Source organism: Labrus bergylta, chromosome 16 (genome assembly GCF_963930695.1).
Source record: "Labrus bergylta chromosome 16, fLabBer1.1, whole genome shotgun sequence".
Taxonomy (NCBI): Eukaryota; Metazoa; Chordata; class Actinopteri; order Labriformes; family Labridae; genus Labrus; species Labrus bergylta.
The window spans coordinates 1056849-1084043 of record NC_089210.1 but is presented as its reverse complement, the minus strand read 5'-3'; the positions used below and the strand labels follow the sequence as shown (position 1 = coordinate 1084043).

General features: G+C 46.2%; 3 protein-coding genes across 3 annotated transcripts in view; all 3 read left to right on the top strand.

Moving 5' to 3' along the window:
- Positions 1 to 9567, top strand: part of bptf (bromodomain PHD finger transcription factor) — a 28288-nt gene extending 18721 nt beyond the window's left edge. Inside the window, exons 22-32 of the mRNA XM_065964417.1 lie at positions 321 to 535; positions 1076 to 2039; positions 2166 to 3589; positions 3679 to 3761; positions 4304 to 4529; positions 4624 to 5177; positions 5756 to 5932; positions 6021 to 6213; positions 7117 to 7201; positions 7401 to 7587; positions 8771 to 9567. Of these exons, the coding sequence (XP_065820489.1) occupies positions 321 to 535; positions 1076 to 2039; positions 2166 to 3589; positions 3679 to 3761; positions 4304 to 4529; positions 4624 to 5177; positions 5756 to 5932; positions 6021 to 6213; positions 7117 to 7201; positions 7401 to 7587; positions 8771 to 8810 (4148 nt within the window). The 3' untranslated portion in view covers positions 8811 to 9567. The remainder of the gene's footprint in view (positions 1 to 320; positions 536 to 1075; positions 2040 to 2165; positions 3590 to 3678; positions 3762 to 4303; positions 4530 to 4623; positions 5178 to 5755; positions 5933 to 6020; positions 6214 to 7116; positions 7202 to 7400; positions 7588 to 8770) is intronic.
- A 1395-nt stretch (positions 9568 to 10962) lies between these two features.
- kpna2 (karyopherin alpha 2 (RAG cohort 1, importin alpha 1)) lies at positions 10963 to 15950 on the top strand. Its single transcript, XM_020656742.3, has 11 exons — positions 10963 to 10982; positions 11229 to 11339; positions 11442 to 11582; positions 12360 to 12448; positions 12704 to 12972; positions 13053 to 13147; positions 13809 to 14072; positions 14547 to 14780; positions 14923 to 15105; positions 15425 to 15574; positions 15668 to 15950. Exons 2-11 carry the CDS (start codon positions 11283 to 11285, stop codon positions 15755 to 15757), a joined length of 1572 nt encoding a protein of 523 aa, XP_020512398.1. The 5' UTR covers positions 10963 to 10982; positions 11229 to 11282; the 3' UTR covers positions 15758 to 15950.
- Positions 15951 to 18049: 2099 nt separating this feature from the next.
- Positions 18050 to 27195, top strand: part of LOC110001275 (E3 ubiquitin-protein ligase SMURF2) — a gene marked incomplete in the record, with an annotated part of 47544 nt that continues 38398 nt past the window's right edge. Inside the window, 1 exon segment of the mRNA XM_065964426.1 lies at positions 18050 to 18485. Within this exon segment, the coding sequence (XP_065820498.1) occupies positions 18434 to 18485 (52 nt within the window).

Genomic DNA, 27195 nt, shown 5'->3' with positions numbered 1-27195 from the left:
TTACATCGTCGGGACAGCCGGCTGACTCCTCCCCTCGTGTATAAAAGTTGTTTAATTGAGGGACTAGAGAAAAGAAGAATAACATACTGTACTCACTGCTTAACTGTGTTTCTAGATCACGCTCATTTCAGGTAAATTTACATGCAGTGTGAAGATACCAGCATAATAAAGATCACTAGCATTAGCATGCTAACACAACAATGCAGCGCCAGTTGTTTTGGTTTCATGCTGGTGCTCAAGGGCGACATCTGCTGGATCAAAAAAATCACATATGAAGCCTTTAAACTAATAAATTTCTTCTCCATCGTGGTCTCCTGCAGGAACACCTCAGCAGGCTGTGGCCCCGATGGGCCCGGGTCAGTCTGGACCAACACCCATGAGCGCTTCTACTCCTGCGGCTCAGAGAGCAGCAGGTCCTCCAGCCACAGCAGCACCTGGACAGTCACCTGCAGCCGCCCCCCAGACCCCCAGACCACAGCAGGGTCAAGTTAAACTCACGATGGCACAGCTGACGCAGCTCACGCAGGGGGCTCAGGTGAGAGAGAGACCCCGTGCTCTCATTTCAAATATTCTTTGTTCTTTTGTCATTTCTTCCTGACATCTTCTAAACTCTTCAGGAATCAAATATTGAAGAGATATGAGCTGGAGCAGTAACTTTCTGTTTTTCTATTTGGTTATTTCCTGGCTGATGGTCTTGGTTAATCTGTTCCCATTATTTTTGTTGTTGTTTTGTCTAAAAACTTAATTTGTTTTGGCCAACATCATCCACTGATTGATGAAAACATTTTTATGTTTCTGTGAATAATAATGCACAAAAATAAGAAGGGGTAGGAGCAGAACATTTTTCAACTTCTTCCTATCCCTTTTGAACATGAACTATATTATTTGAGTTAATTATATATATATTTTTTGTTTTGTTTTTTTCCTTTTTATTTTGTGTTTGTATTTTCTTAACATGTTCAATAAATTGACTAATAAAAATATAGAAGTTTTGTACCTCATGCAGCTGGTTTTCTGGTGCTGCTGTGTAAAGAAAACTGACATGAACCAAATCCACTTCTTTCCTCCGCTGCAGGGTGGAAATCCAGGTCTGACGGTGGTGATCCAGGGTCAGGGTCAGACCCAGGGCCAGCTGCAGATCATCCCACAGGGTGTCACAGTGATCCCCGGTCCTGGTCAGCAGCTCATGCAGGCGGCCATGCCGAACGGCCAGGTCCAGCGCTTCCTCTTCACCCCCGTGCCCCCCTCCTCATCTGCATCCACCGCTGCTACCCCCACCAAGCCCGCCCCGCCTCAAACCCAAATAACACCACCAGCTCAAGTCAGAGCCCCTGCACAAGTCCAGACGACTCCCTCGACCCTCGCCCAGACTCAAATGTCCGCCCCTGTTCCCATCACGACGCAAATGCCAGGTTTGGCCTCCATTCAAGCCCCGGTCTCGGCCCCCACTCCAACTGCCCAAGTCTCAATGCACGCACAGGTTTCAGCCCCCGCACAGGCTCAGATATCCAATCCTGTTCCTGCTCCGCCTCAAGTCTCAGCCCACTACTCCACGCAGGTTTTATCCTCCCCAAGACCTGTTTTTGCCCCCCCAGCCGTGCTGCAGCCACAAGTCTCCACAGTCCCCCCCGGCTCCTTCCCCACATACACGCAAACTACAGCATCACCCCCTACCCTAAGACAGGCCACGCCTCAGCACCACCTCCAGACCTTCAGCCCCGCCCCTGGCTTTAACTCGACCCCGGTCCAGGTGCAGGTCTCTGCTCCCGCCCCCGCTCTCGCCCCCGTCTCCAGCCTCTCTTACTCCGCCCCCATGCCTGTTTCTGCCTCTCTTCCCTCGCCGGTCCACGTCCCGACCCCTGCTCTCGCTCCCGTCTCGGCTCCCGTTATAGCTGTGGTGTCCACCCAGATCCCCGTCCCCTCCCCGGGCAGAGCGTTAACCCAGATCCAGACCACCGCTCCCGTTCCTCTTCACGCCGCTGTGGCCAACGCTGTGGTCACACCAGTCACAGCCACCTCGACGACACCTTCAGTGCCAGGTAAACAAATGTTCCAAATGTTTTGGCTTCACTTTAGGGGCGCTGACCTGTCGTCCATATTTATATGAAGTCATCAACTTCCTGTTTTGAGTTATTGGTTGACCTCGTTCTTTCTTCCTATTGCAGCTCTGATGGAGCAGAGAGCAGCTCAGCCTCAGGTCTGGACTTCAGCCTCCTCTCAGGCTCAGAGTCCAGCTCAGCAGGCTGCAGCTCCTTTGCAGACCCCTACCCAGGCCCCCGTACCGGCCCCTCCACCCGTCTCTACACATCAAACCCTCCACCCTCTGCCTCAAGTCCAGCACCCGGGCGTCATGTCCATGCAGAGTCCGGTCTCAGCGGTGCAGGTTCACATGAAGGGAGTACCGGTCTCTACAGTGAGATCCCCCCAGCCCCAGATCCAGCCTCAAACCCAGCGCCAGGCTCAGATCTGTGCTCAGATTCAGGTCCAACCCTTCAGCCAAGTCCAGCAGATTCAGGCCCAAGCACAAACCCAGAACCAGCCCCAGGTCCGAGTTCAGTTCGAGCCGCAAACCCAAGTACGGCCCGCCCTTCAAAATCCACCTCAGGCACAGTTTCAGCCCCAAAACCAAACCATGGTCCAGGTCCCAGCCCAGTCCCAGCTTCAGCTCCAGTCGAGAGTCCAACCTCAGCCCCAGGTTCAGTCTCAGGTCCATCCCCAAGTTCAGGTCCAGTTCCAGCAGCAGAGCCAGATTCACCCACAGCCTCAGACCCTGCAGCAACCCCAGGTCCAGACTCAGCCCCAGTTTCAGGTCCAGTCCCCGCAGCAGACCCAGATTCAGCAGCAGCAGCTTCAGGTCCAAGCCCAACCCCAGGTCCACGCTCAGTCACAGGTCCAAACCCAGCCCCAGTTTCAGGTCCAGTCACCTCAGCAGCTTCAGGTCCAAGCTCAACCCCAAGTCCAGGCCAAACTCCAGGTCCAGTTCACTCCTCAGAACCAAACACAGGTCCAAACGCAGCCTCAGATTCAGGTCCAGTCCCCGATCAGGCACCAGCTCATCACCGTTCCAGGTCTCCAGCAGCCGGTCCAGCTCCTCTCAGCCCTGCCCCCCCACGTCGCTGCTCAAATCCAAGCCCAGATCCAGGCCCAGGCCCAGCAGCAGGGGGGCGCCATGCCCCAGCAGATCAAACTGCAGTTGCCGATCCAGATCCAGCAGACAGGGGGGCAGATCCAAGCTCACCAGATCCAGAACATGGTGACGATACAGGCGCCGGCGAGCGTCCAGGAGCAGCTGCAGAGGATGCAACAACAACAACAACAACAACAACAGCAGCAGCAGCAGCAGCAGCAGCAACAACAACAACAACAACAACAACAACAACAACAGCAGCAACAGCAACAGCAACAGCAGCAGCAGCAACAACAACAACAACAACAACAGCAGCAGCAGCAACAACAACAGCAGCAGCAGCAACAACAACAACTACAACAAATACAACAACAACCAAAACCAAAGAAGAAGAAACACCCGGAGGCTAAAAAAGAACACAAAGATCAGACTGTGAGTCCCGGAGACGGCATCCAGAAACCGGTGAGACTCAAACGTTTTGATTCAGCACGATGAAGATCTCACATCGTTTAGATTCTGTAAATGTTTACCTCCAGTTTCTGACTCTTCAGGTGTTAGCGAAGCAGAACGCGACGGCAGAGCAGCTGAAGCAGAAGAAGAGTCAGGCTGCAGCCGAGCGAGAGGAGAACCAGAGGTTTGGGAAATATTCATCACAGCATGATGTCCATTTAAGGATTTTAGAGCATTTACTGCATTTCTCTCCATGCTCGCTGTCGATGTATAAAGCCCGACGCACGCTGTACGATTGTAGAAAAGTTGTAGTGGAACGTCGGCTTCCACTGTACGAGCTGAATGTTGGGCACGACCTCAGAGCTCACGCTGTACGAGGAAAATCAGCGTTTACAGTTGTCATCAGAGAATAAAGTCATAAATTCATGAAAAGTTGTAAATTCACGAGAAAGTCGTAAATTCACGAAAAGTCATAAATTCACGAGAATAAAGTTTAATCTCTGCAGGGCTGAGAGGAGCTGGACCGGCTGCTGGAGACGTAAATTTACAAGATTAAACTCGTAAATTTACGAGTATTCTCAAAATTGAAAAAAATAATAATAATCTTAACACGGCCCTAATCCTCCGTTGTAGTTTGCAGATATTTCCTGCCAACATTTCCTTCCTTCTATTACTGACATAAAACATTGTGTGTAGAGAATAAATGTTCATTTACTCCCCTCCCAGAATGATCGTGTGCAACCAGGTGATGAAGTTCATACTCGACAAGATTGAGAAGGACGAGAAGCAGGCGGCTAAGAAGAGGAAGAAGGAGGAGGTGGTGGAGCAGAAACGCTCCAAACAGAACGCCACCAAGCTGACGGCGCTGCTGTACAAACACAAAGAGCAGCTGAAGGCGGAGATCCTGAAGAAGAGGGCGCTGCTGGACAAGGAGCTGCAGCTGCAAGTACAGGTGAGCCTGCGTCTGCTTTTACCTGAGACCACTGTTTGTTTATTTAGCATCACGCTGGGCTCTAATCTTTCCCGCTTCACGTCTGGGTTCTCAGGAGGAGCTGAGGCGAGACATAGCGAAGCTGCAGAGAGAGAAGGAGAAAGCCCGAGCTGCGATCACTCAGGCCGCCGCAGCAACAGTCAAGGCTGCTGCCGCCGCCGCCGCCGCCGCTGCCTCCTCCCACTCCTCCTCCTCCCACCCCCCCTCCTCACACTCCACACATTCCTCTCAGAGCACCCACACCTCGCCGTCCTCGTCCCACAAACGGAAGAGAGAGGAGGAGAGAGACAGAAACAGAGACAGAGACCGGGACCGGCACCACGACAAAGACAAGAAGAGGGACCGGGAAAAGGAGCGAGACAGAAACAGAGAGCGAGAGAAGGAGCGAGACGGGGAGCGAGAGAGGGAGAAGGAGAGAGAGCAGGAGCGGGACAGACATCGAGACCGAGAGCGAGACAGAGACAAGGATGGAGAGGCGGAGGGGGACAAGGACCGAGATTCAAGCTCGTCAAAACACAAGAAGAAGAAGAAGCCCTCTTCTGCCTCGAAGGACCACAAGAAAGACAGCAAGCTGTACTGTATCTGCAAGACGCCGTACGACGAGTCCAAGTAAGTTATCGAGGACACATTTAAGACTCGCACACGTCGGAATCACAATCACAATCAGAATCAGAATCGGGGTTTATTGCCAAGTACATTTACACATACAAGGAATTTGACTTGGTGTATTGGTGCTAAACAATTAACAAGGAAATAAAGCAGAACTAACAACAACTTAAATAATACAGAATAAGATATTACAAAATATAAAATAGAATTTAAAAATGTCAAATATAAAAAACACAGACTGTACAAAAGGTGTAATGTAGGAGCAGTGTAGTGGACTATGAGAAAAAAAAATCTTAGTGTGTGTAACAAAAACATGCTCAACTCACTTTCAACAAAAACATCTGGGTGCTGAATCCCCAAAAAATCATATTTTCTGAACTAGAAAGTTAGAAGTTAGAAAAAGTTTAAATAAACGATCTTTACAAATCTATTTATTGAAGTCTGAAAAAAAAAAAAGAATTGCATGTAAGGAAGATAAATGTTTTAAAGTCCAGTGGTCGTTAACGTAACGCATAAAGAACAGTTCAGCATTCACGTTACTCAGCGTGGCAGAAATCAAAAGATTGTGTTTCTCTCAGGTTCTACATCGGGTGCGACCTGTGCTCTAACTGGTTCCACGGCGCGTGTGTCGGCATCACGGAGAAGGAGGCGAAGAAGCTGGAGGACTTTGTGTGCAACGACTGCAAACGCGGTCAGGAGGGAGGAAGCAACGAGGAGCTGTACTGCATCTGCCGGACGCCATACGACGAGTCACAGTACGGCCTTCCTCTGAAACGCTCGTGACTCACCGCCGCCACTCACTTCCTGTTTCTCACTAAGGTAATTCTCATGTTTCACACGCAGGTTTTACATCGGCTGCGACCGCTGTCAGAACTGGTACCACGGGCGCTGCGTGGGCATCCTGCAGAGCGAGGCCACTCACATCGACGTGTACGTCTGCCCGCAGTGTCAGTCGACAGAAGACGCCATGACGGTCCTCACGCCGCTCACCGACAAAGACAACGAGGGCTTGAAAAGAATATTACGCTCGTTACAGGTATGAAACTTCTGCATGACACAAACACTTTTACATTTCCACTTTTTATTTAAAATCCAGAATATAAGAAGCAGTCTGAAGTTAATAAGAACTATAAAAACTTTCAAAACTCTCAAGGTCACCTCACAGAGCAACAAAGTAACAACACAACGATAAAATGAACATTAAAAACACAAATGTACAGGATGTGAAGGAGTTATGAGACCGGGTGGAGAATGATCAGCCGGTTTAAAAAGATGTTTTGAGATGTGATTTAAAAATGGAGAGAGAGTCGATATTACAGATTTGTGGTGGGAGGGAGTTCCAGAGGTGGTGGCGGAGCAGCTGAAGGCCCTGGACCCCGTGGTGGTGGTGGTGGTGTTGGGGGTCTCTCGTGTTCAGTGAAGTCTTAAACATTCAGTTTCTGTGCAGCTCTGTCGCTCTTTTAGTTCCAGCTGTTTTCACTCTGTGGAGTTAGCTCTCCTGTTAGCTACAGTCCGCTAGTCGAGCATTCAGCCTGCAGGGAAAGGTGTGATGTTCAGACCGTCGTCTATCGAGTCGTGCTGCCTGACTCAGCTGGTCACCACACACACACACACACACACACACACACACACACACACACACACACACACACACACACACACACACACACACACACACACACACACACACACACACACACACACACACACACACACACACACACACACACACACACACACACACACACACACACACACACACACACACACACACACACATACACACACACAGCTTCACTATTTAAATGTTTCTGTTCTCTGCGCCTCATTATCTGACACCCTGAGGCGTCTGTTGGGTCCAACCTGTGAACATGCCGTTCCTAGTTTTGGGATAATCGGTTGAAATGTTTTTAAATTGTCTTCTCGTTCATTTTAACAGACTCACAAAATGGCGTGGCCCTTCCTTGAACCAGTGGATCCCCACGATGCACCAGATTATTATCGCGTAATCAAGGAGCCGATGGGTAAGAATCGAAGTCCTCGCCATCGACCTTTGTCTTCCTCAAGACGCCATCTCGACTGTGCCTTAGCGTCCTGCCCCAGCAGTCGACTTGAAGTGCATCATTTAGTTTCTGGTTCTGCATGATACTGATCTGAACTGTGATGTTAACAGAAATAAGATCTTAAATGTTGTGACTCTTCTCTGACTCCGCCTCCTCGCAGACTTCTCCACGATGGAAACCCGTCTGCAGAAGCGGCACTACCACAAGCTCACCGAGTTCGTGGCCGACGTGACCAAAATCTTCGACAACTGCCGCTACTACAACCCCAACGACACGCCCTTCTTTCAGTGCGCCGAGGTGCTCGAAGCCTTCTTTGTACAGAAGCTGAAAGGTTTCAAAGCGGGCAGGTGAGCTCGGGCGCTCCTCCTCTGTCCTCTCTGCTGCTGCTGCTGCTGCTTCATGTTTTCAAAAGTTTCGGCCACCATTATTATTTATTTTTTAAATCTCCTCAGTTCTGCATTTCCCTGTCGCTCACCGTGTCTCCCTGTTGCACGTGTTGAAGCTGTTTTTAAGTATCTCACTGTTACACTAAGACCAACATGGCCGCCGAACATTGAGACACTGCGGCGGTTGTCTTAGTGTAACATCTGTTTCATGTTGCATTTGTGTGTGTTCATCTTTGCTGCATGCTCGTTTGATTTATTCCATCCCATTCTCTTCTTTCTTGCAGATTGTCAGATTCTTAAAGGGGGCCAGTCTAGCAGGAGTCTGGACTGGAAGCTGGGGGTCTCTAATAATTATGTCATGGAAACTTTATTTTAAATTTCCAAAACAGCCGAAATAATCACGACCAAAGACAGGAGTCATAAACACACACTCACACACACACACACACACACACACACACACACACACACACACACACACACACACACACACACCGACTGTGCTTTCATGTCAACGCCAACCATGTAACTTCTTTGACATTCAGCTTCAAACGGCGGCCATGTTGATGTGTTCACTGTTTCCATCGCAGCAGCTCGGATGTTTTAAAGCATTTTAGTCCCTTCCTTTTTCTGTTGGACGTCGCGTTCCGGTGCTCACTTTACTAGAAAAGAGACGAAATATAAATCAGCGTATTTTATTAGAGAGATATTTATGAGACTGTTTTTTGCCTGTTTCACCCATTTGAAGTTTGAGTCTAGCTGGATGTTACGGTGGTTTTGTCCTTGAATGTACATACTTTTTAATCATGTACAGTGCTTGTAAGATATATCTGAATCTGTGTTTGAATGTTTTACAAAATTATGAGGCGAGTTATTTTAGGAGTTGTTTTATGAGACTAAAGTGTTCAAGAAAGAGGGAAGGATCTGACCTCGCTCTGCTCCCGGCTTCACAGAGTCACCTCACTTTGTACATCAACATGGCTGCAGGATCCTCCTCTCTGCCTGTCTCTCTCTCTCCCTCTCTCTCTGTGTCTCTCTCTCTCTCTGCCTGTCTCTCTCTCTGTTCGTCTGTCTGTCTGTCGAGGTTTTTTACGACCAACAATGCAAAGTGCTCTCACCTTTCCCCTCTCTCCGCACTCTGTAGGTCTCATAACAACAAGCTACAGTGTTCCTCGGCCTCTTAAAAAAAAGCGCCGCTCATTGCTCAAACAAAATGCACTTGCCAAGAAAAAAATGGCTTTTCTGAACTGACAGACTCTCTGCCTCGTCCCACGTTTGGGGGGGATCCGCTCCTCTGATCGCCTGCTGCGGCCGGCTCTGCTGCTCTCACACACAAAGCGTTGAGGGCAGAGCCGCCGTCTTGAGGGACCTTTTCACGGACACCCCCCCCCCCGCCCCCCCGTCTTCATCAGTGGGACCGCCGCACTGAGGAACGCGAACAGCTGAGGTGTCTCAGAAGAAAGTTTACCTCGGAGAAAAGACTCTCAAAGAGCTCTCATAATTCCACTTTCTTAACTTCTTAAACTCAGTCTTTCTTTTTGTTCCCCCCCGTGGTCATCATGTCCAATGACAAACAGCAATTCACATACTGAGTTGGACCGAGCATAAAGCATCAAGGATTCAAGTTTTTTTTTGTTCTTCCATTTCCGCTCGTTGTTCCGTCTGAAGTGGCATGAGAGACACTTGTACTAAATGTGTGGACACCAGTAGTCTGCTCGCTCGACCTTGTATAACCTCGTGAACGGACAGTAATAAGCTCTTCTAAACGATGTGCTCTGCAGTAGTGACAACTGACTGAGAAGGATAAAACAATGTATTTCAACGTTCCTGCCCTGTTTGTAAAAAAATGTCAGATTTCGACTGGATTTCTTTTTCTTTTTTTTGTATTACATCTGAAGAAATATTGATGTATATGGAACTTAATAAAATGCAAAAGACTGATCACTTCTTCCTTTACTTGTCAGACGTGGGAATGTTGTCGGGAAACTTAATCAGGCTTCAAAAATGATGAAGTACACACAGCACGAGGAATTTGACGTGGTGTTTTGATACAGAAAGATCCTTACCACATTACAGAGGAGAGGGAAAATGTATTTTAAGAGGCAGAACCAGACTCATGTTGAACAGCCATCTGCTGAAACATTGCTGGGCTTGGATAGAGGGATAGAGGGAGATGCAAGAAGAAGGATAAAGACGAAAGAGAGGAATAACAATGAATAAGATAGATTTAGAGCAGGGATGGGCAACAGCAACATTCATTTAATTCTCACCGCCAGGGGGCCAAATTGTAGTATACAAAAACGATTACTGTCAATTATGTCTCAAATTTAACTCAACATACAGCAGTGATCAAATATTATTATGGACATATTTCTGGTTTTCATGATTTCATGGCAGATTTAGTTATGTTTTCTTCATGTTTCCAATTAATTGATATGTAAATATTGACCTGAGGGCCACGTTGAGGGTTGATGGGGGGCCGCATGTGGCCCACAGGCTGCCAGTTGCCCACCCCTGATTTAGAGGTACAATGTTGGGGGGGCGTCCAGTCCATAGCAGCAGGTTGCCTGCCTTGCCTGTTGACAAGCAGTGCCTCTGGTTAGTACAGTGTGTCTGCCTCCTGGACCCTGACTGGTAGACGAGTCCAAAGGGGAGGGGCCCGATTACAGAAGGCTGTAAATCATGCACACAGGTATGATAATGTGCATGATTTACAGCACAGATATCTTGCAGTGCATTTGTTTTTGTTTTAAAAACAGAAAATTCTCAATTCCAATACAAAGCAGAACAATCTACTGTGATGTTCTCTGACTGGATTGGATGAGGGGTCTGTGTGTTATGTGGCGGGAGGGCAGGAGAAAATTGACATATTTGTGTATACATATCAGAACAATAATTAAGTTGTGCAGATTTCATTAATTATGATCAAGCAATATGGTTTTACTGTAGATAAACAAGTTTTTAACACAGGGTACAACGTTTCACATGAACCAAAAGCCCATAAAAACGTTTTCATATTCACTTTGTGTACGTCACTTAAATATTTAATCGGAACCCCCTGATTGTAGAGAAGTTTATTCCTTATAAATATTAAGTGAATAAAACTCTGAAAACTGCAAAAAAATAAAAAAAAAACCCGTCCTTGAATCAGATTCAAACCAAACAAGTTCTACTCTCGCGATAGTTCAGTGTAGTTGCGTCACTTCCCGTGCGTGGTGACATTTTTTTAAACAGCCCAATGAGAGTCGGCGGTTGGATGCGCTCCGCTCGAACAGGCCAATCAGGAGGCTTTGTAGCAGAAATTTAAAGGTCTGTGCGGCACTTTCTGCGAACCACAACCTCTGAGCCACAAGTAGGTGAGCATGTGTCCTCTGCTTATGTGTTTCTATATCATAAGAGTTTCTTTTTCTACTTGATAAATAACAGTTTTGTATTATTTTCTGTGTTAGCTTCACGTCATTTTGAGTTACGCTACTTTTACTGCTAAATTGATGCTAGCTGTGAGAGGAGCTAACTCTGACGTGAACGTCATTTAGCTGCGGTGTCACGAGGCAGCCTTGAAGTTAAAGTTGACCTGTTTATTTTTAAAACTCTTCCTGCAGGAGAAACCACCACTAAACCAGATTTCTACCGCTGCTAAACTCTTCAACTTGAAAATGTCTGAAAACGTCGTTCGTCTGAACCAGTTCAAGAACAAAGGCAGAGACGCCAATGTGAGTTTTTTTATTGTATTGTTATGAAGTTATTTTTGAGATTTAAACCGTGTCGACATGTTGATGATCTTTAACACATTGTTTTGTGTTTCACTGAAACAGGAGCTCCGGCGCAGGAGAGTGGAAGTGAACGTGGAGCTCCGGAAGGCGAAGAAAGACGATCAGATTTTCAAAAGGAGGAATGTGTCGTCATGTCCGGATGAAGCGACCTCTCCTCTGCAGGAAAGGACCCAAAACTGCCAGGTACACCTTCTGTTGTCTATGACCAGGGTTCCCACTCATCTAAATTACTTTAAGGTCTTAAAAAGTCTCAGTTTTACTTGTGAGAGGTCTTACATTTTAGATACCACTTTGTTTGAATACTGAATTAAATTCCTGTTCAGTCAAATACTCAGATAGTTTTATTATTTTAGGTTGCTAGGGGATTGTAATTGGACAGACCACGTAGTTTGGATTTTGAGTGAGAGGCTAGCAAAGTAAGACTTATTCTTGCAGAACAAATTTGATTAAATGGAAGTTTTTATTATTACTTGTGTGTGGATTTGTTAGTTTACATGACGCTCCACGGCTGTTAAGTCGGCTTGTAACAAACCCATAAAGATCATGAGGCAAATTTCAAGATTTAAAACCACTTTCTTTTTAAATTGGTTCAATAGGAATCAAAGCTCACATGAAACCCTGAAAGCACTTAACGCATGCGCTGTAAAAATGGTATTGCTTTTCTTTCTTTGGGTCTTCAACGTCTGAAATTTGGCTTTAAACAATGTGAACCAACTCTGATGTCATTGGGGCGCGGTGGCCTAGTGGTTACTATGTGCACCCCCATGTATGGAGGTCATAGTCTTCCAAGCAGGCACCCTGGGTTGAAATCTGACATGTGGCGTCTTTCCCGCATGTCATCCCCCACCCTCACTGTCTCTCTCCCTGATGTCCGACTCTATCCACTCTCCTGTCTCTACAGTAAAGGCACAAAAAGCCTAAAAATAATCCTGTGTACTGACTTATTGTGACCTTTGACAGGCCGCTCGGCAGTGGACGGTTGAAGAGATTCTCACAGGAGTGAACAGCGATAACCCAGAGTCCCAGCTCCAGGCCACACAGGCTGCACGGTAATAAACATCCCCTGAAGAACTTTGATTTCACTGTTTTAAGGTTTTTCCTGTACTGACATGTCAGCCATGTTGCTTCTCCACCTCATATTTCTTTAATAAAACGTGTAATAGAGGCGTCCTTGGTATCAGCAGAAACTTGTGGCTCAGAATCAGTAAAAAGAAGTGGGAGGGGGGAGGTATCTGAATATTGCTTATTTAAAATATTAGTTCCTACCACGACAACTCATGCTTATTGTCCCGTCCTGCTCTCAGGAAGCTGCTGTCCCGTGACAAACACCCTCCCATCAACCAGATGATCAGCGCCGGATTGATCCCCAAGTTTGTCGCCTTCCTGGGGCTCTTCGACTGCCCTCCCATGCAGTTCGAGGCGTCCTGGGCGCTCACCAACATCGCCTCTGGGACGTCCGATCAGACGGCTGCTGTGGTCGAGGGCGGGGCCATTCCTGCGTTCATCAGCCTGGTCACATCCCCCCACCAGCACATCAGCGAGCAGGCGATCTGGGCTCTGGGAAACATCGCTGGTAAGACACTGAATATCTCCTTTAGTGGTGATGAGTAAGTGAAGTTTCCTGATTTTAAACACATGATTTGTTGTTTTCAGGTGATGGGTCACCGCTGAGAGACAGAGTCATCAAGCACGGAGCTGTGGAGCCTCTGCTGAGCCTGCTGGCCGTCCCTGACTTCTCCGTCTTTAACGTAAGTATTTGATCATATGACATCTGAAAACCATCTTCTTTATGTAGCCTTATGCACGCATTCTCCTTTTAGCCACACGAGGGCACCCTGACTCAACAAAAGGCTTCAGAATCAGGGGGTTAGCTCTAAGCAGTGTTGTTTGATTTTAACAATTAAGATTGGATATTAGTCATAAGGATTCAACATGGATACACTTCAGGTCCTGCTGGAATATTTACCAAGTTAAAGGCTCCATAAAGTGTAGTTTAGAATCGGGTTGTCAAATCTTTTATTTTAATGATAGCCAGTATCAAAAAGTACTGAAGCTTTTTAAACTTGGATCTTTTTCATCGTTGTCGTCATTGACAAGCGGTCATAACCCTAACCCTTTTATTGTATATAATCAGGGTTCCCACTCATCCTTTCGAAGTCCTAAATTAGATTTTTTTTTCTTTTTTCTTCTTGGTGCTCAAACGCTTCACACAAGGATTCCCGAGTGCACAGCCAGCGCTTTTCTGCACCCAGAGAAACGCTAGGTGGACACGGGGCCTTTTATAAAGTGACCTTTAGAAATGTTCTGTTTACTTTTTAAACTCTGTAAAGCACTTTGAGTTGTGTGAACGAGGCTCTATAAATAATCTTGCCTTACTCTAATCTTCTCTGGTACCTGCTTTCTTTGCAGCCTGGCTACCTGAGAAACATCACCTGGACGCTGTCAAACCTCTGTCGCAACAAGAACCCCTCCCCTCCCATCGCCGCCATCCAGCAGATGATGCCTTCCCTCATCCGTCTGCTTCACTGTGAGGACCCGGAGGTGTTGGCCGACGCCTGCTGGGCTGTGTCGTACCTGACGGACGGCTCCAATGATCGCATCGAGGTGGTGGTCCAAACCGGCTTGATCCCTCGTCTGGTGACGCTGCTGGGCTTCGAGGAGCTGCCTGTCGTGGTACGTGAAGACTCGAACATCGACCGCGTTTTTACAGCGGCTGCTTTGCTGACATCACTCTCGGGGCGGGAAGCTCAAAAGCTGAGAGAATGTGGTGCAGAAGTTTTAGTTTGAATATTTTTTATTGAGGTAGCAATAATAAAACATTCAATATTACAGATATTTTCCTCCTTTTAAATTAAGAAAATTGAAAATAACAGGCAAACGTACAAGTCAACAGGTGTAGTGAGTAACACTAAATGAACAACAGCAACAACAAAAAAGGATAAAACAATTCTCAAATACCCCCCCCCCCCACCCCGCCGGGACTTCACTTCCTGCCGCTCCAAAGGAGGCCACTCATTTTTAGATCGTAATTAGTTTAGTTTGTTTCTTCATTATATTGAAGCAGGGGAACCCAAGTTGCAGAAGTTTCTGAAAACATTTAAAGAAAATAAATCTGACAAATCCATGTCCTTCTCTTCTTCCCTTTAGACGCCATCACTGCGAGCCATCGGAAACATCGTGACTGGTACGGATGAGCAGACTCAGGCGGTGCTGGACGCCGGCGCCCTGAAGATGTTCCCCGGGCTGCTGCGCCACAAAAAGCCCAACATCCAGAAGGAGGCGGCCTGGACTCTGTCCAACATCACAGCAGGGAAGGACGGACAAATCCAGGAGGTCATCAACGCGGGCCTCGTCCATTACATGGTCGATTTGCTTAAGCGGGTAGGTTTCAGTTTGCACGTCTTGATGCTCTGCTCTGATGTTTTTTTTCACTGATTCTTCTATGTGGCCTGTATCAGACTCCTGAAGGGATCCATATGAGCGTATGACCATGTAGCTCATCGTTCTTTCTCTCTCTCTTCAGGGTGACTACAAAACTCAGAAAGAGGCCGTGTGGGCGATTACAAACTTCACCAGCGGGGGCACCGTTCAGCAGGTGGTCTACCTCGTTCAAGCCAACGTGCTCGAACCTCTTCTGAATCTGCTCTCCTCCAAAGACAGCAAGACTGTCCTCGTCATCCTGGACGCCATCACCAACATCTTCATGGTGAGTTCAGGGTCGTAGGAAAATTTGAATTTACTTTGTGATCTCTTGCCTCCAAGCGTGCGTGCGTGCGTGCGTGCGTGCGTGCGTGCGTGCGTGCGTGCGTGCGTGCGTGCGTGTGTGTGTGTCCGTCCAGTAGGAATGTTAAATCCTTGATGTATTCATCTCCAAGTGCTTATTTATGTATCTATTCTTATATTGTTTTATTTGATAACCTGCTGCTGTAACACCACAACGTCCCAGTTTGGGATCAATGAAGTCATTCTGTTCTATTATGTGTGATTGGAGGAGGCAGCACGGCTGATCTGTGTTTTCATTTCAGGCCGGGGATAAGATCGGCGAGTCGGACAAACTGAGTCTGATGATTGAAGAGTGCGGAGGACTGGACAAGATCGAGGCTCTGCAGGCGCACGAGAACGAGATGATTTACAAAGCATCGCTGAACCTGATCGAGAAATACTTCTCAGATGAGGTGAGTTTCTTTCGACATCTTAGAGTTGAGTTTAAAATGAACACTTCTTTTTTTTTTAAAGACCATCCTAACCTTTTGTGTATTTGTTTTAAGGAGGAGGAGGTGCAGAGCGTGGCCCCAGAAGTGACCGAGGACGCTTACGCTTTCAGTATCGGAGAAACCCAGAGCACTTTCAATTTCTAGATGACTTTCAGATGCCTCTAATCTAAACTGTATTCTTCCTTCACTGCTGCTGTCTGTTCTTTGTTCATGTTATCATTGACCTCTCTCTCTCTCTCTCTCTCTCTCTGTCTCTGTCTCTGTCTGTGTGTGTGTGTGTCTTGTACATACTGTTTTAATGTGAAAACAAGATTGTAAATAAAGTTGTCAGAAGGTGTGGGGGGTTTCTTTTTTCACTGAGTGTTCACTACATGCAAGCACATAATGAAGCAGAACAGGGAGGCAGAAAGACTTGAGCGCCCCCTGCAGGAACAGATGGGTGACGTCACTCAGACTATGTACATTAATATTTACAGTCTATGGTCTCTACATGTGGTTACCACCACTGGTGCAGTCATAACTGATTAAAGGCTCTTTACCTGCTGATGTAAACATTTTATATGCTATACTGCTTACAACTCACCCAACAGAGATGTTTCTGTCATAGGTTGGACATTAACATTTTCACCTACCTGCCGCTGTGACTGCTGGATTCAAAAATATACCTGTCACTAATTATTTTAACCATCAGTGTAATGATGGATAATATAGGATAATACTTTATTGATCCCCAAAGGGGAAATTCGGGTGTTGCAGCAGCACAGACAAGAAAGCTCTAAATACACATTAAACAGAATATAAAAATGGGGTATATACAAAATGAATGATGAAGGTAACTATGCAGGGAATTGAGACAGTAAATCACACCAGGGCTTACAGGACTCAAGTAACGGGCTAATGTTTGAAGGGAGATGTTTCAACTGTTAGACAAAATACTGTGATTTTATTTTAAAGCTGGTAAGAGTTTCCATTCAAGCCATGTCCTCAAAGGCTAACCCGTTTTGCTGATTTAGCTTCAAATGAACCTCGATTGAGGGGAAAGAACATCAGTGTGTGACCTGTGGTATTGAAGAGCTTTGAGTAGGCAGAAGACTAAATAATAAATATTCAAGCTCAAGTCCATTTACCATTTAGATTCTATGATTGGGCCCAGTTGGTTTCTCTGTCCATCTACTCAGAGAGCACTTTCCTTCTCCATTTTTCTGGATCAACAATCAATTACAACTTAATTACAAACTCAGGGTTCAGGTAAGATATGACACAGGACATAAAAAAACAAAGCACAGTGTAAAAACACACAATATAAATGCAATGCAGGGTGTAGAAAGAAAACCCTCAGAGGATACACTTGCAGCTGAGTTAACATATCTTAGATTAATAGTTAATAGAGTTAATAGCGTGCAGTTTATTCCTCAAACAATTTACCTACCAAGGGGTGCAAGCCAGGAGGAGGTACATTCGACTGAGCAGTATAAATCAGGCTGTAGCAGTGCAGTGAGAGTGAGGGCTGCCAGGTGGGGGTTGCAAACTTTGTGCATTTCCAGCCACCGCTGTGGTTTAATGTTTGTCCCCCTCTGGTTGCCCCCTATTGGCCTGGGCAGCAAGCAGTTACCTGTTGACAAGCAGCGCCCCTGTTGTTTAGCCCCACATTTAGTCATGTTCAGACTGCTGTGATGTTTCACCTTCAATATAAATGAGGAGACATTAAGCATGCACCGCCTTTGAAGGTACTAACAAAGGTGTTACAGAACAGCGCTGTGTGTGCACATCTGACTGTGTGTGTATGTGGAGCTCTCGCTGTGTCATGCTCTCCTGCTTGTCTGCAACGCTGTAAAACAACATTAATTCAGAGACTGGGACACCGTTTCAGAATCAATATGAATATCTTAACAGTGCCATGACAACAGTGGGGCTCCGTTATGGCACTGTTATGAAAATGCACTTTGAAAATAGTTAGCAACACAATCAGAGTTAGTGCGTTCAGACGGGGCCCCTAAGGAAGATTTCTCACTGTCGTTGCCAACTTTGAGCCCCTGATGTGGTTTAATCTTTGTCAGACCTCGGGGGGCCCCTTCGTTGCCTTGGCCCCCGCCAAGCAGTCACCTGCTGACAAGCATCGCCCCTGTTTCTATTTTCTCTCTTTCACAGTGTTCAGAGAATTCTCCCTGTGACATAATATAAAGAACACCTGATTCTGTTTTTTTTCTATGTTGTCATAACAGCTGAAGAAAAATGAAATCATCCTAGCGCTTCAAAACATGTGCTGAAACAAATTCCATAACAAGTCTGGGTTGGCAAATACTTTTAAATCCACATGTAGGAGTTTTTGTTTTTTTTGTTGGAAAAATGCCCCCCCCCCCAAACTCCCACTGTGTGACGTCACCGTCGGTCTGCTCCCAGCCTCCTGAACCGGGATCTCCACCGGAGGGCTCAACAGTTCAACTCTCACCGAGCTGAGAGGAGGAACGGAGGCTGCTCCACGAAGATGTGAAGATAAAAACCCCGAGCTACAGCGACCCCCGAGCGGCCTGTTTTCTTTACCTTTCACCGGTGGAGAAGACATTTTTATTTTTCTAATAAATGCACTTTTTGCAGCACATGATTTATTATTTTTTGCTTTTTTAAATTTTACGCATTTTACGCTATGGCAGTTCAGTTCACATCCGGGCCACAATGCCTTGACTCCATTATTGTCTAAAAAAAAAAAAAACTGGCGGAGAGAGGTTGATAAACCTTTTTATTTTTCACCGTTAACGGCTCATTTTTTTAAATATATTTTAGTTTGAAACTTGGTGCAGTGACGACCGGGACGGAGAGGAGATGTCTAACCAAGGAGTTCGTCGGAACGGCCCCGTGAAGCTGCGATTAACAGGTAGCGAGCAACGCTTTTAAATCCCCGAGTACATTCCCCCTCAACACGCACACACTAGCTAGGAGGGCGCCGTCTACTTGCTGGAAGGCGCTGTTCCCAATGGTTATGGAGTTGGCTAACCGCCGGTTCTATCTTAACGGTTAAAACGGTTATACCAACGGTTATAACGTCATTTTAATCTATTTGTTACAATTTTACTCTGCATAGAAAACAACCATACAGGTGGCTTTATAGTAAACGGTTCATATGGATAGTATTGTTCTTGGAAGTAGTCTGAGCCATTTGATTGTCGCCAGTTACTACCATAAGGTAGTAACATGCTGCTGTATTGCCATGCTTTATAGCTGGTTAAACCTCTCTCAAAATACATGTTTTAGAGGTTATATCACATTTTTTGAACATTTCATGTGCGTATTTTTTCATTTAGTTTAATAAAGCTGACAAACTATTAACACTGTTCTGCTTACAGACACCCAAAGTTGGCTAGCTGATGTTAGCCTAGCCTGCCAGATAGCTATAATCAAGCCTTTTATTTTAGGACAAGTCAGGGCTGAGAGGAGAGGAGAGGAGAGGAGAGGGGAGGAGAGGAGAGGAGACAAGAGGAGAGGGGGAGAGGAGAGGAGACAAGAGGAGAGGAGAGGAGGGTAGAGGAGAGGAGAGGGGAGGAGAGGGGAGGAGAGGAGAGGAGACAAGAGGAGACAAAAGGAGAGGAGAGGAGACAAGAGGAGAGGGGGAGAGGAGAGGAGAAAAGAGGAGAGGAGAGGAGAGGGGGAGAGAAGAGGAGACAAGAGGAGAGGAAAGGGGGAGAGGAGGGGGAGAGGAGAGGAGACAAGAGGAGAGGGGGAGAAGAGAGGAGAAAAGACGAGAGGAGAGGGGAGGGGGAGAGGAGAGGAGACAAGGGGAGGGGAGGTGAGGAGAGGAGACGAGGAGAAAAGAGGAGAGGAGAGGAGGGGAGGGTAGAGGAGAGGAGAGGAGACAAGGGGAGGAGAGGAGAGGAGAGGCAGCTCCACAGGTCACAAGAGTCTGAAAATCAGGCTGAAGTAGAAGCCAACAACTGCACCCTCACATATGTAAGAAACGTTGGCAATGTGCAGGAGATTGCTTGCAATGTTTGATGTATTCACTCCCCTCCTGTGCACCTGTCTGATATAAAAGAAGTCGTTTTTAAAGATGTTGTTAATCATAAAAACAACATATATCATTTATAAACACGTGGGATTGAAAAAGTAGGCTGATTAATACACACATGCACAAACATGATCCTGTGAACGTATGCACAGATGGAGAGATGTCAGAGAGAGGGGCTGCACATCAAAGAGTGCTCAAGCAGTTATGGGTTCAGTGCCTCGCCCAAGGGCACCTCGGCAATGCTCTGGAAGTGAACCAGCACCTAACAAGATATCAGACTAATTTCTAGACTTTGTCCGCACCAGGTCTTGAACCGAATGAGACCGAGCTTCTGCCGTCCTGCAGTCCTGGGGCCTCTTGCACCAACTGGTCTTAACTCCAAAGTCGGTCTTAGCTTAGAACAGTTTTACGAATGGAACAGAAGTTAAGCCTCGGTTTGAATACGTTTAGGTTTAGCAGTGTTCATCCATGTGAACTGCCACTGTATTATGGCAGAAAATAATTTTATTTCAATGTGGAGGTGAACATGCTGTGGAAGGCGGCGGCTCAGTGACAACCTGCAGGTTGTCGACAAGCAGTGGACTTGTGGACGCCGAACATGTCTCCTGACCAAGCGTAAGATTTATGACCGGTCTTAGCGAGAATAAGGTTCGAGCCCTGGTTTGGCGACCAGCGTAACTGTCAGGTCGGACTGAGAAAGCCAAGTTAAGACCGACTTAGCTTAAAACCGGGAGTAAGCCCTGTTGGTGCAACTTGCCCCTGAAGTCTCTCAGTCTGAGTAGTGTGCTGTTTGGCCATCTCCCCCTCCTCCCTCTCTCATGTAAACCAGAAAAAAAAAGGTTTACATGAGAGCACAGTGTTTTGACTGAGAGGAGTGGCCGACAGCTGCCCCCCCCCCCCCCCCCCCCCTTCTTTTTTGATGCACATCCAGCATCTGACCCGAATCAAAGTCCATGGCGGTCTTTCCTCTCAGGAAGGGCCAAATTAAATATTTAAACTGGTGCTGTTTCTGATAGGAATGAGTGGAGACAACAAGGAGGAAGATTTGAACAAGATGGATTTAATGTGCTGGAGCTGCAGGACGGCCAAGTTCATCAAGCTTTGAGAAACGTTTTGATAGCAGTCAGACGTCATTCAGGGGTGGAGGAAAGAGTTGAAATGATTCTCTACAGTAGAGCCTGCATGATGGGATTTTTAAGACTGACTCCAAAACTGATATAAGACTGGAAAAAGTCTCAGGTTACCGATATGGCGACAGTATTTTGAGCTTTTAAGTTTGAGTAAAAAAAGTCTTTGCTAAATCTTTGCACCAATATGTGTATATGTGGTTAGCGCTGTTGTCTCACAGCGTGGAGGTTCCTGGTTTGAATCCCCGTCTGACAGGAGTCTCTATGTGGAGTCTGCATGTTCTCCTCGTTCATGTGTGGGTTCTCTCCGGGTACTCCTGCTTCCTCCCACAGTCCAAAGACATGCTCGTTAGGTTAACTGGAGACTCTAAATTGTTGAGTGTGGCTGATCTCTCTTTTTTAAGTTGTATTTTTGGGCCATTTTTGCCTTTCTTGGATAGGACAGCTGAACAGAGACAGGAAGTGTTTGTGAGGAGGGAGTGGTGGGTGACATGCAGCAAATGACCATGGTCGGATTTGAACCCATGGCTGCTGCGGTGAGGACTATAACCTCTGTACTTGGGGTGCACGACATATCAGCTAGGCTATCAGCGCCCAGGATTTAAAGCACTAAATAAAAACTTTGATAGAGTTTCAGACTGACTGTTTTATTACACTAAATTAAATTCCCAACCTGCTGGGAGTAACTCGCTGGTCACCCAGTGAAATCCTTAAAGAGACATGATGTCACTTTAAAAACAGTTTATAGACATCCTCCATGTGGAAAATCTACAGTGTGTTAGTTCACCACTGATGTTGGAGATGGACAGCAGTGGTCTTCTGGAGGAATGCAAAGAATGTGAGTTCACTGTGGAGAAAGAAAACGGAGAGCAGGACCTCGTAGAGCCGCTCTCCTCTTGATGCTGAGTGATACTGTGCACGCCATCAGACCGAATATCACCCGGCTTACAGACCAATAACGTCACTCTGTATGATGTGGTTTGCTGCACGGCTCTCTGTCTGTAGATCTTTAAGTGAATATTTGTTTCAGTTCCACTAGTAATCACTCCTCGGGAGCAAATTTCTTTCCGAATTATGTAATATTATTGTACCGTGGCGGCCACATGTTCGGCCCCCGGAGAGGAGGCTGTATAGGAATGCAGCTGTCTCGTGGCTCACTTTTAGCAGAGACGTTTCATTACACGCTGTCATTAAATGTTTCTTTGTTTAGCTCTGCACAGCTGTGTATACTGGGCTGATTAGATGGCTACAGGGGGAGTAACAGGCCCGCAGAGCATCATTGCGACATTGTAGCTGCATGTTGTCATCTGTATTCGAGTTGATTTTCACCACATAGCCGCCGATGAACTTGTTTCCAGGCAGGTTGTGAATGATGAGTTGCTACATTTGAACAGGCCTGTAGCCGCTTCAAGCTGCAGGCGTCCCCCCACCATCCCCCCTCCCACAACTGAACCAGATGTTGCAGATGTTTGCCAGCTTTTAAACTGGAAAAATAAGGCAAGCAAGCTGCTAAAACTAACACTTGGGGTGAGAATTGCCCCTTGACTACACGGGACAGGTTTACATTATACTCCACAGCTGATCGTTCTTAAATTAAGTGACACACAAACACTGCTAATAAAAACACACAGGATCCACTGAGCCATGAATTACATCATTGCTGTTGCATGAGCATAGTTAAATTCTCTGTATGTAGACATGGCTTTTACTGTAATTTGGATTACTATTTGTGCAACTGTAAATTTGATAACAAACAGAGGAGTGCCAAACTAAATATAACAGATTCTTAGCAGAGAAGAGAAGCATTTTCACTTGAAATACATTATACACGATGCACGACAGAATCAAAAATGAACCGATGCTGGATATTCTTTTTGTTCCGATTCAGATTCTTGACATTAATTGCCGTTTTTTGTCTCTGCCGGGAGTTTACATTTGACTTGTAGAGCATATGGTTTGCTCATCTGAATTCTTTGGCGTGCTGCAGACGAGCGAGGAGAGCTATCTCAGTGGGATTCCCTCGAATTCTCCATTCACATTCCCACCTCTTTCTCCCTCTGAGTCACTCCTGTTCTTTCCGACTGTAAGCCTCTTCCCCTTCAGACCGAGTCCAAAGCATATTTCACTCCCACCCTCACTTACCGAGCTTTCTCCGCACTCAATGATTCTCTTTTCGGCCCCTCTGTCATGTGTCTTTCTTTCCACTTAATCAGCTGTTGTTGTAAATAAGCTCAATTCGACAATTCTGCGGAAGATTCTCCTTTAAAAAAAGGACCTACACGGTTATTTCTGATTAAATAGCTGCAAATATTCCCGCTTCTTTGCCCTGTAGGATGACTGGCAGCTGAATGGCGGCAGATGCAGCTCTGGAATCAAACAGACTTATTTCTAAAGATGCAACAAAAGCCCCGCGGTCTCACACTGGCCCTCTGTGCGGCTTTGAGTCAAGGCATAGGTCTCTTCTTTTAAAGCAAGCCCTTTGCTTTTTCAATGACGCCTGGTCTGACTGTAGTCTACAGACTGGGGTCTTTGGATGTTGGATAATGGAAGAAGAAAACCCTCACAGCTGGGCACAGATGGGGCTGTGAAGGCACAGGACCTGACGATGAAGAGCGTCTTAATGTGGTTTGAGCGGGCATTTCTGTGGTCTCAGTCGGAGCCGTTTTTACAGAGTGTCTGTATGGAAGTGATTTAGGTTCATCTGGGTGTTCAGACAGGATATATTGTAAATACACAGTGATTAGCTGCATGTGGTGAACTGTTGACAGTTCTGGCTCGTCATAGACGGGCAAACATTTCCACATTTTTGCTTGAACAAGAAAGAACACAAACTATATCGGCAAAAGAGCATTAAAAAAAAAAAAGATCAAAAACTGAGTTTCACAAGTAATTATTGAAGATTATATTTAATCATTTCCCTTCCTCCTGCTGAGAGCTTCAGATCATTTGAAATTGTTCTATCAGTTAATTGAGTGGCTGGAGTTGGCTTTCCTGTTGCTTCAGCTGCTCTTCAATGAGGACAAAGACTTCTGCGGTTGCTGGACTCTCAAACCGCCGCCAACAGAGGCCCTGAGGAGACCAGATGTAGCAGGGGGAGAGAGAGTGGGCAGCCTCTCAGAGAGGAAGTGCTCCCCAGACCCCAACACTTGTCCAAACGTCACCCCTGACAGGTGGGGAGCAGAACAGCCCAGAAACCCCCCTTTAAGGTTCCCCTGTAAAAATAAAGTGAAGAATTGCTATTACTCAGCAGGACACGAGGCGGTTGGTGTGTGTCTCTCAGCTCGGCCCTGTGACTGTATTATAACAGCGTGCCGTGGTTTTGATTAGTGGGCGGTGTGTGTGGTTTGGGGAGATCGACTCTTCCCGCCGAGGAGAGCATCAACACTTCAGAATGGTCGCTTTGTAACATTAACAACCAATAATATTTTCCCGTTTCCACACATCCTGTTCCATTTGAAGCCTCAAAGAGCGACGAAAATATTACTCACCATGATATCCGTTTTTTACCAGCAAGGACTGCTTCTGCCCTCTGGGAGTCATTTAGCTATTTCCAAGGGGCATTTGTGGAATATAAGCATCCCTCAAAAATCCATTTACATTATGACTCTGCAAATAAGTCCACCCGCTAAGTAAGCTGGCACTCCTGAACCTTAGGAGTGCCTGAACAGTCCCCCCAGGTAGTTGTGATGATGCCAGTCAGCAAAGTCATGCTAATTTGTCAAATGCATCTCCAACGGTTTGCTGAGCCAAAAGATGGCCTTGATTCGATTGTTTGTCCTTCAAATCCCTCAAAACATTGTGGCTTGTGTTTGCAACTACTTCAAAAAGCTACCATGAAATCAGACTTTTTATGCCTGCAACAATCTCAGCTGATGTTGCAGAGGCGTGTCAGCACCTCCTTTGTTACATGGAGCTCAGTGGAAAGGGTATCAGTGTTACATACATTAAGTTAACTGGATTTTCCTCTTCATATACAGCAATAATCCCCTGAGCAGGAATCGTTTGGGTAGTGGTGCTTTTACTGTTCGCTGCACACACAGAAACATCTTCAGCTCTATTCTGAAGTCTGCACAGCTTTCTAAACACATAAGCTGTACTGACAGAGTTACAACTCATCCTTTCTTATTTAACACTCACATGCACACATGGACTCCTCCTATTGTTTATCAGTCTGTGACGTCCCTCCTGTAAATAAGATTGAATGAATAATTGCTCTGACAGTGCGCCTGCACAATGTTTTTATTTCCAGTTTTGTGATTTATGCACTCCGTATGCCGGGGGCCATCATTAATTGCAGTTTATCCGTCCCAGATGAGTCATGTGAAGTTATGAAGTAACTTTGCAAGCTTGCACTGGTCGTGAGCCTCCTGTAGTGCTGTCAGAGTGTGTGTTTGGCCCTGCACAAGTGCTAATCCTCCAGGGTGGTTTGGGAAAGACCTTCTTCAAAGGCCTGCTTTGTTAACCTGGCTGTGCTGGTTAATGGGTCAGAACTGGATTAGTGATAAGTGTGCAGGAGGGGAACTCCAGTGAGAACTTAACAGATTCTTGTCCACAGGTCATTCTCCTATCGGTGCTGGCTGGCTGTTGGCCACGCTGTCACTCTCTAACTGCCCTCTCTACACTTTTTGTCGCCTATTTTCCAAACTAGAGCTCCATTTGAAGTTGCAAACCCTTCTTGGGGGTATTTCTTTTAATTGGATGAAGTCTGCGTACTTACTCGTTGATATCTTGGAACCCTTTTTGACTTCAGTTTTCATCGGTTTTCTGCAAAGAGTCTACACTAAACAGGATAAACTCACCATTAGACACTTGTCAGGATTTATTTTTTAATTGGTTAGCGCATGGTGGTGTCTGTCGTTGCTGCAGGAAAAAGGAAATATCGCTGTGATACTCAAAAGTCAGAGTTATTTCAGGCTTTGTAGAGTTGCAAATAATTCAAGAAAAAGTGCAGCCTTTGAGAGTTTGGTTTGAATGCTTTTATAGTTGTAGGGGTGTTGAAATAAACGGTTTCTACGATGCAAAATGATGCAGACATGGAGGATTGACGCATACTGATGTTGCTTGTAGATTTTCCAGCCTTAACTGGACCGATATGATTTACTTATTTTGGTTTACAATGGAAAGACACTTCAGGTGACGTTGTGTTCATTGATGAGAAAGTAGCCATGTGTGGGAATATGGAAAATGATCAGTGACAATGGAGCAACCAGGACGCTTCCATTTTCTGTCCCAACTTGAAAAACTGTTGGGTGGAGGGGCTATATGGACCCTGCCCAGGAATTAACATCCAGATATCTCCTGAAAAGATAACAAGTGGGTTTGAAGAGAAACTGTTTTCCATGAAAGTCTTATACAGAAGTTTAAAATCACAGTATTGTGAAAATGCTACGACACAGTTGTAGTAAATTTGTATATATTTAGCATCCTCTTGAGAATCTATTTCCAGAATGGATTTGTGTGTCCTGTGTTTTGTTGCATTAAGGAATGCAGCAGCACTTTGCAATCTGTTCCTTATTTATGTCAGAGTCAGTAACAGAGTGTTCTGATAGCGTCTGACTTTAGTGCAAGAAGAGAGAAAAGTTTGGTCCTTCATCACTCCTATCCCTAAGTCATGGTAACATTTTTTAATCATTCTGCCGTGCGTAGCTAAGCGCTCCTCTGTGGACGGTAAAGGTGTGCGGAGTAGTCTCTGTAACGTTCCCTTTCTGATCTGAAGCTCTGGCCTCTTGTGTGTTTCCTCTCTTGTTTGTTTGTAGGGATGTCTGGGATTATTTTCACGTCTCAGCTGAGTGCTCAGGTGAGACCACTCAGAAAGTTTGCATAAAGTTTCATTAGCTCTGAGAAATATCCAAACATGCAGCGGCCCTTTGGTGCGCTTAGAGTCAGAGTTGACGCAGGGAGCGTTCCCACCCGGCTGTCTGATGGAGGAGGGTAACCTGAGAGTCATTCTCTAGACGTGCTGGCTCTGCTTTGAACCTGGATGGACACGGCTTGATATGATTTCGACGGGGGTCTCTCAAGTCTCCAGTGTTAACCAACTAGGGAGGGGGGGAGGGGGGGTAAGTTTGGCGCAAAAGCCTCAAGACGCCAACAGCTGACTGGAGGCGTCTGTCCGTGTCTCGGCCTGACGTTTGAGCCCCTTCAGTCCTCTTGAGATGGCCGCGCCAGAAGAGAGATGTTTATATTCACAGCGGATCACATTTCAAATGGCACCTTAGCTAGAGTAGAACAAATACACGGCAGGATTCCTGCGTAGAGGGGAACGTCTGTCTGCGTATGCACCGAGAAGCAAACGTGATATTTCAACACTCTTTGCTTCCTGATCACTAACTCCTCAAGAATCCTAAACATGTGTGGAGGCGCAGAGCCGGTCCCTATCATCATTTGTGTTCTTTGTGAGTCTTCCCGTCGACTCTTGATGTGTAACTCTGCTTCTTAAGAACAGAGGTTTGAAC

Bases quoted from the DNA above. Each gene is read 5' to 3' on its own strand.
- kpna2 (XM_020656742.3), top strand. From the start codon at position 11,283: ATGTCTGAAAACGTCGTTCGTCTGAACCAGTTCAAGAACAAAGGCAGA. The intron at 11,583-12,359 runs GTACACCTTCTG...GACCTTTGACAG, and splicing joins AAAGGACCCAAAACTGCCAG to GCCGCTCGGCAGTGGACGGT. The intron at 14,073-14,546 runs GTACGTGAAGAC...TCTTCCCTTTAG, and splicing joins TCGAGGAGCTGCCTGTCGTG to ACGCCATCACTGCGAGCCAT.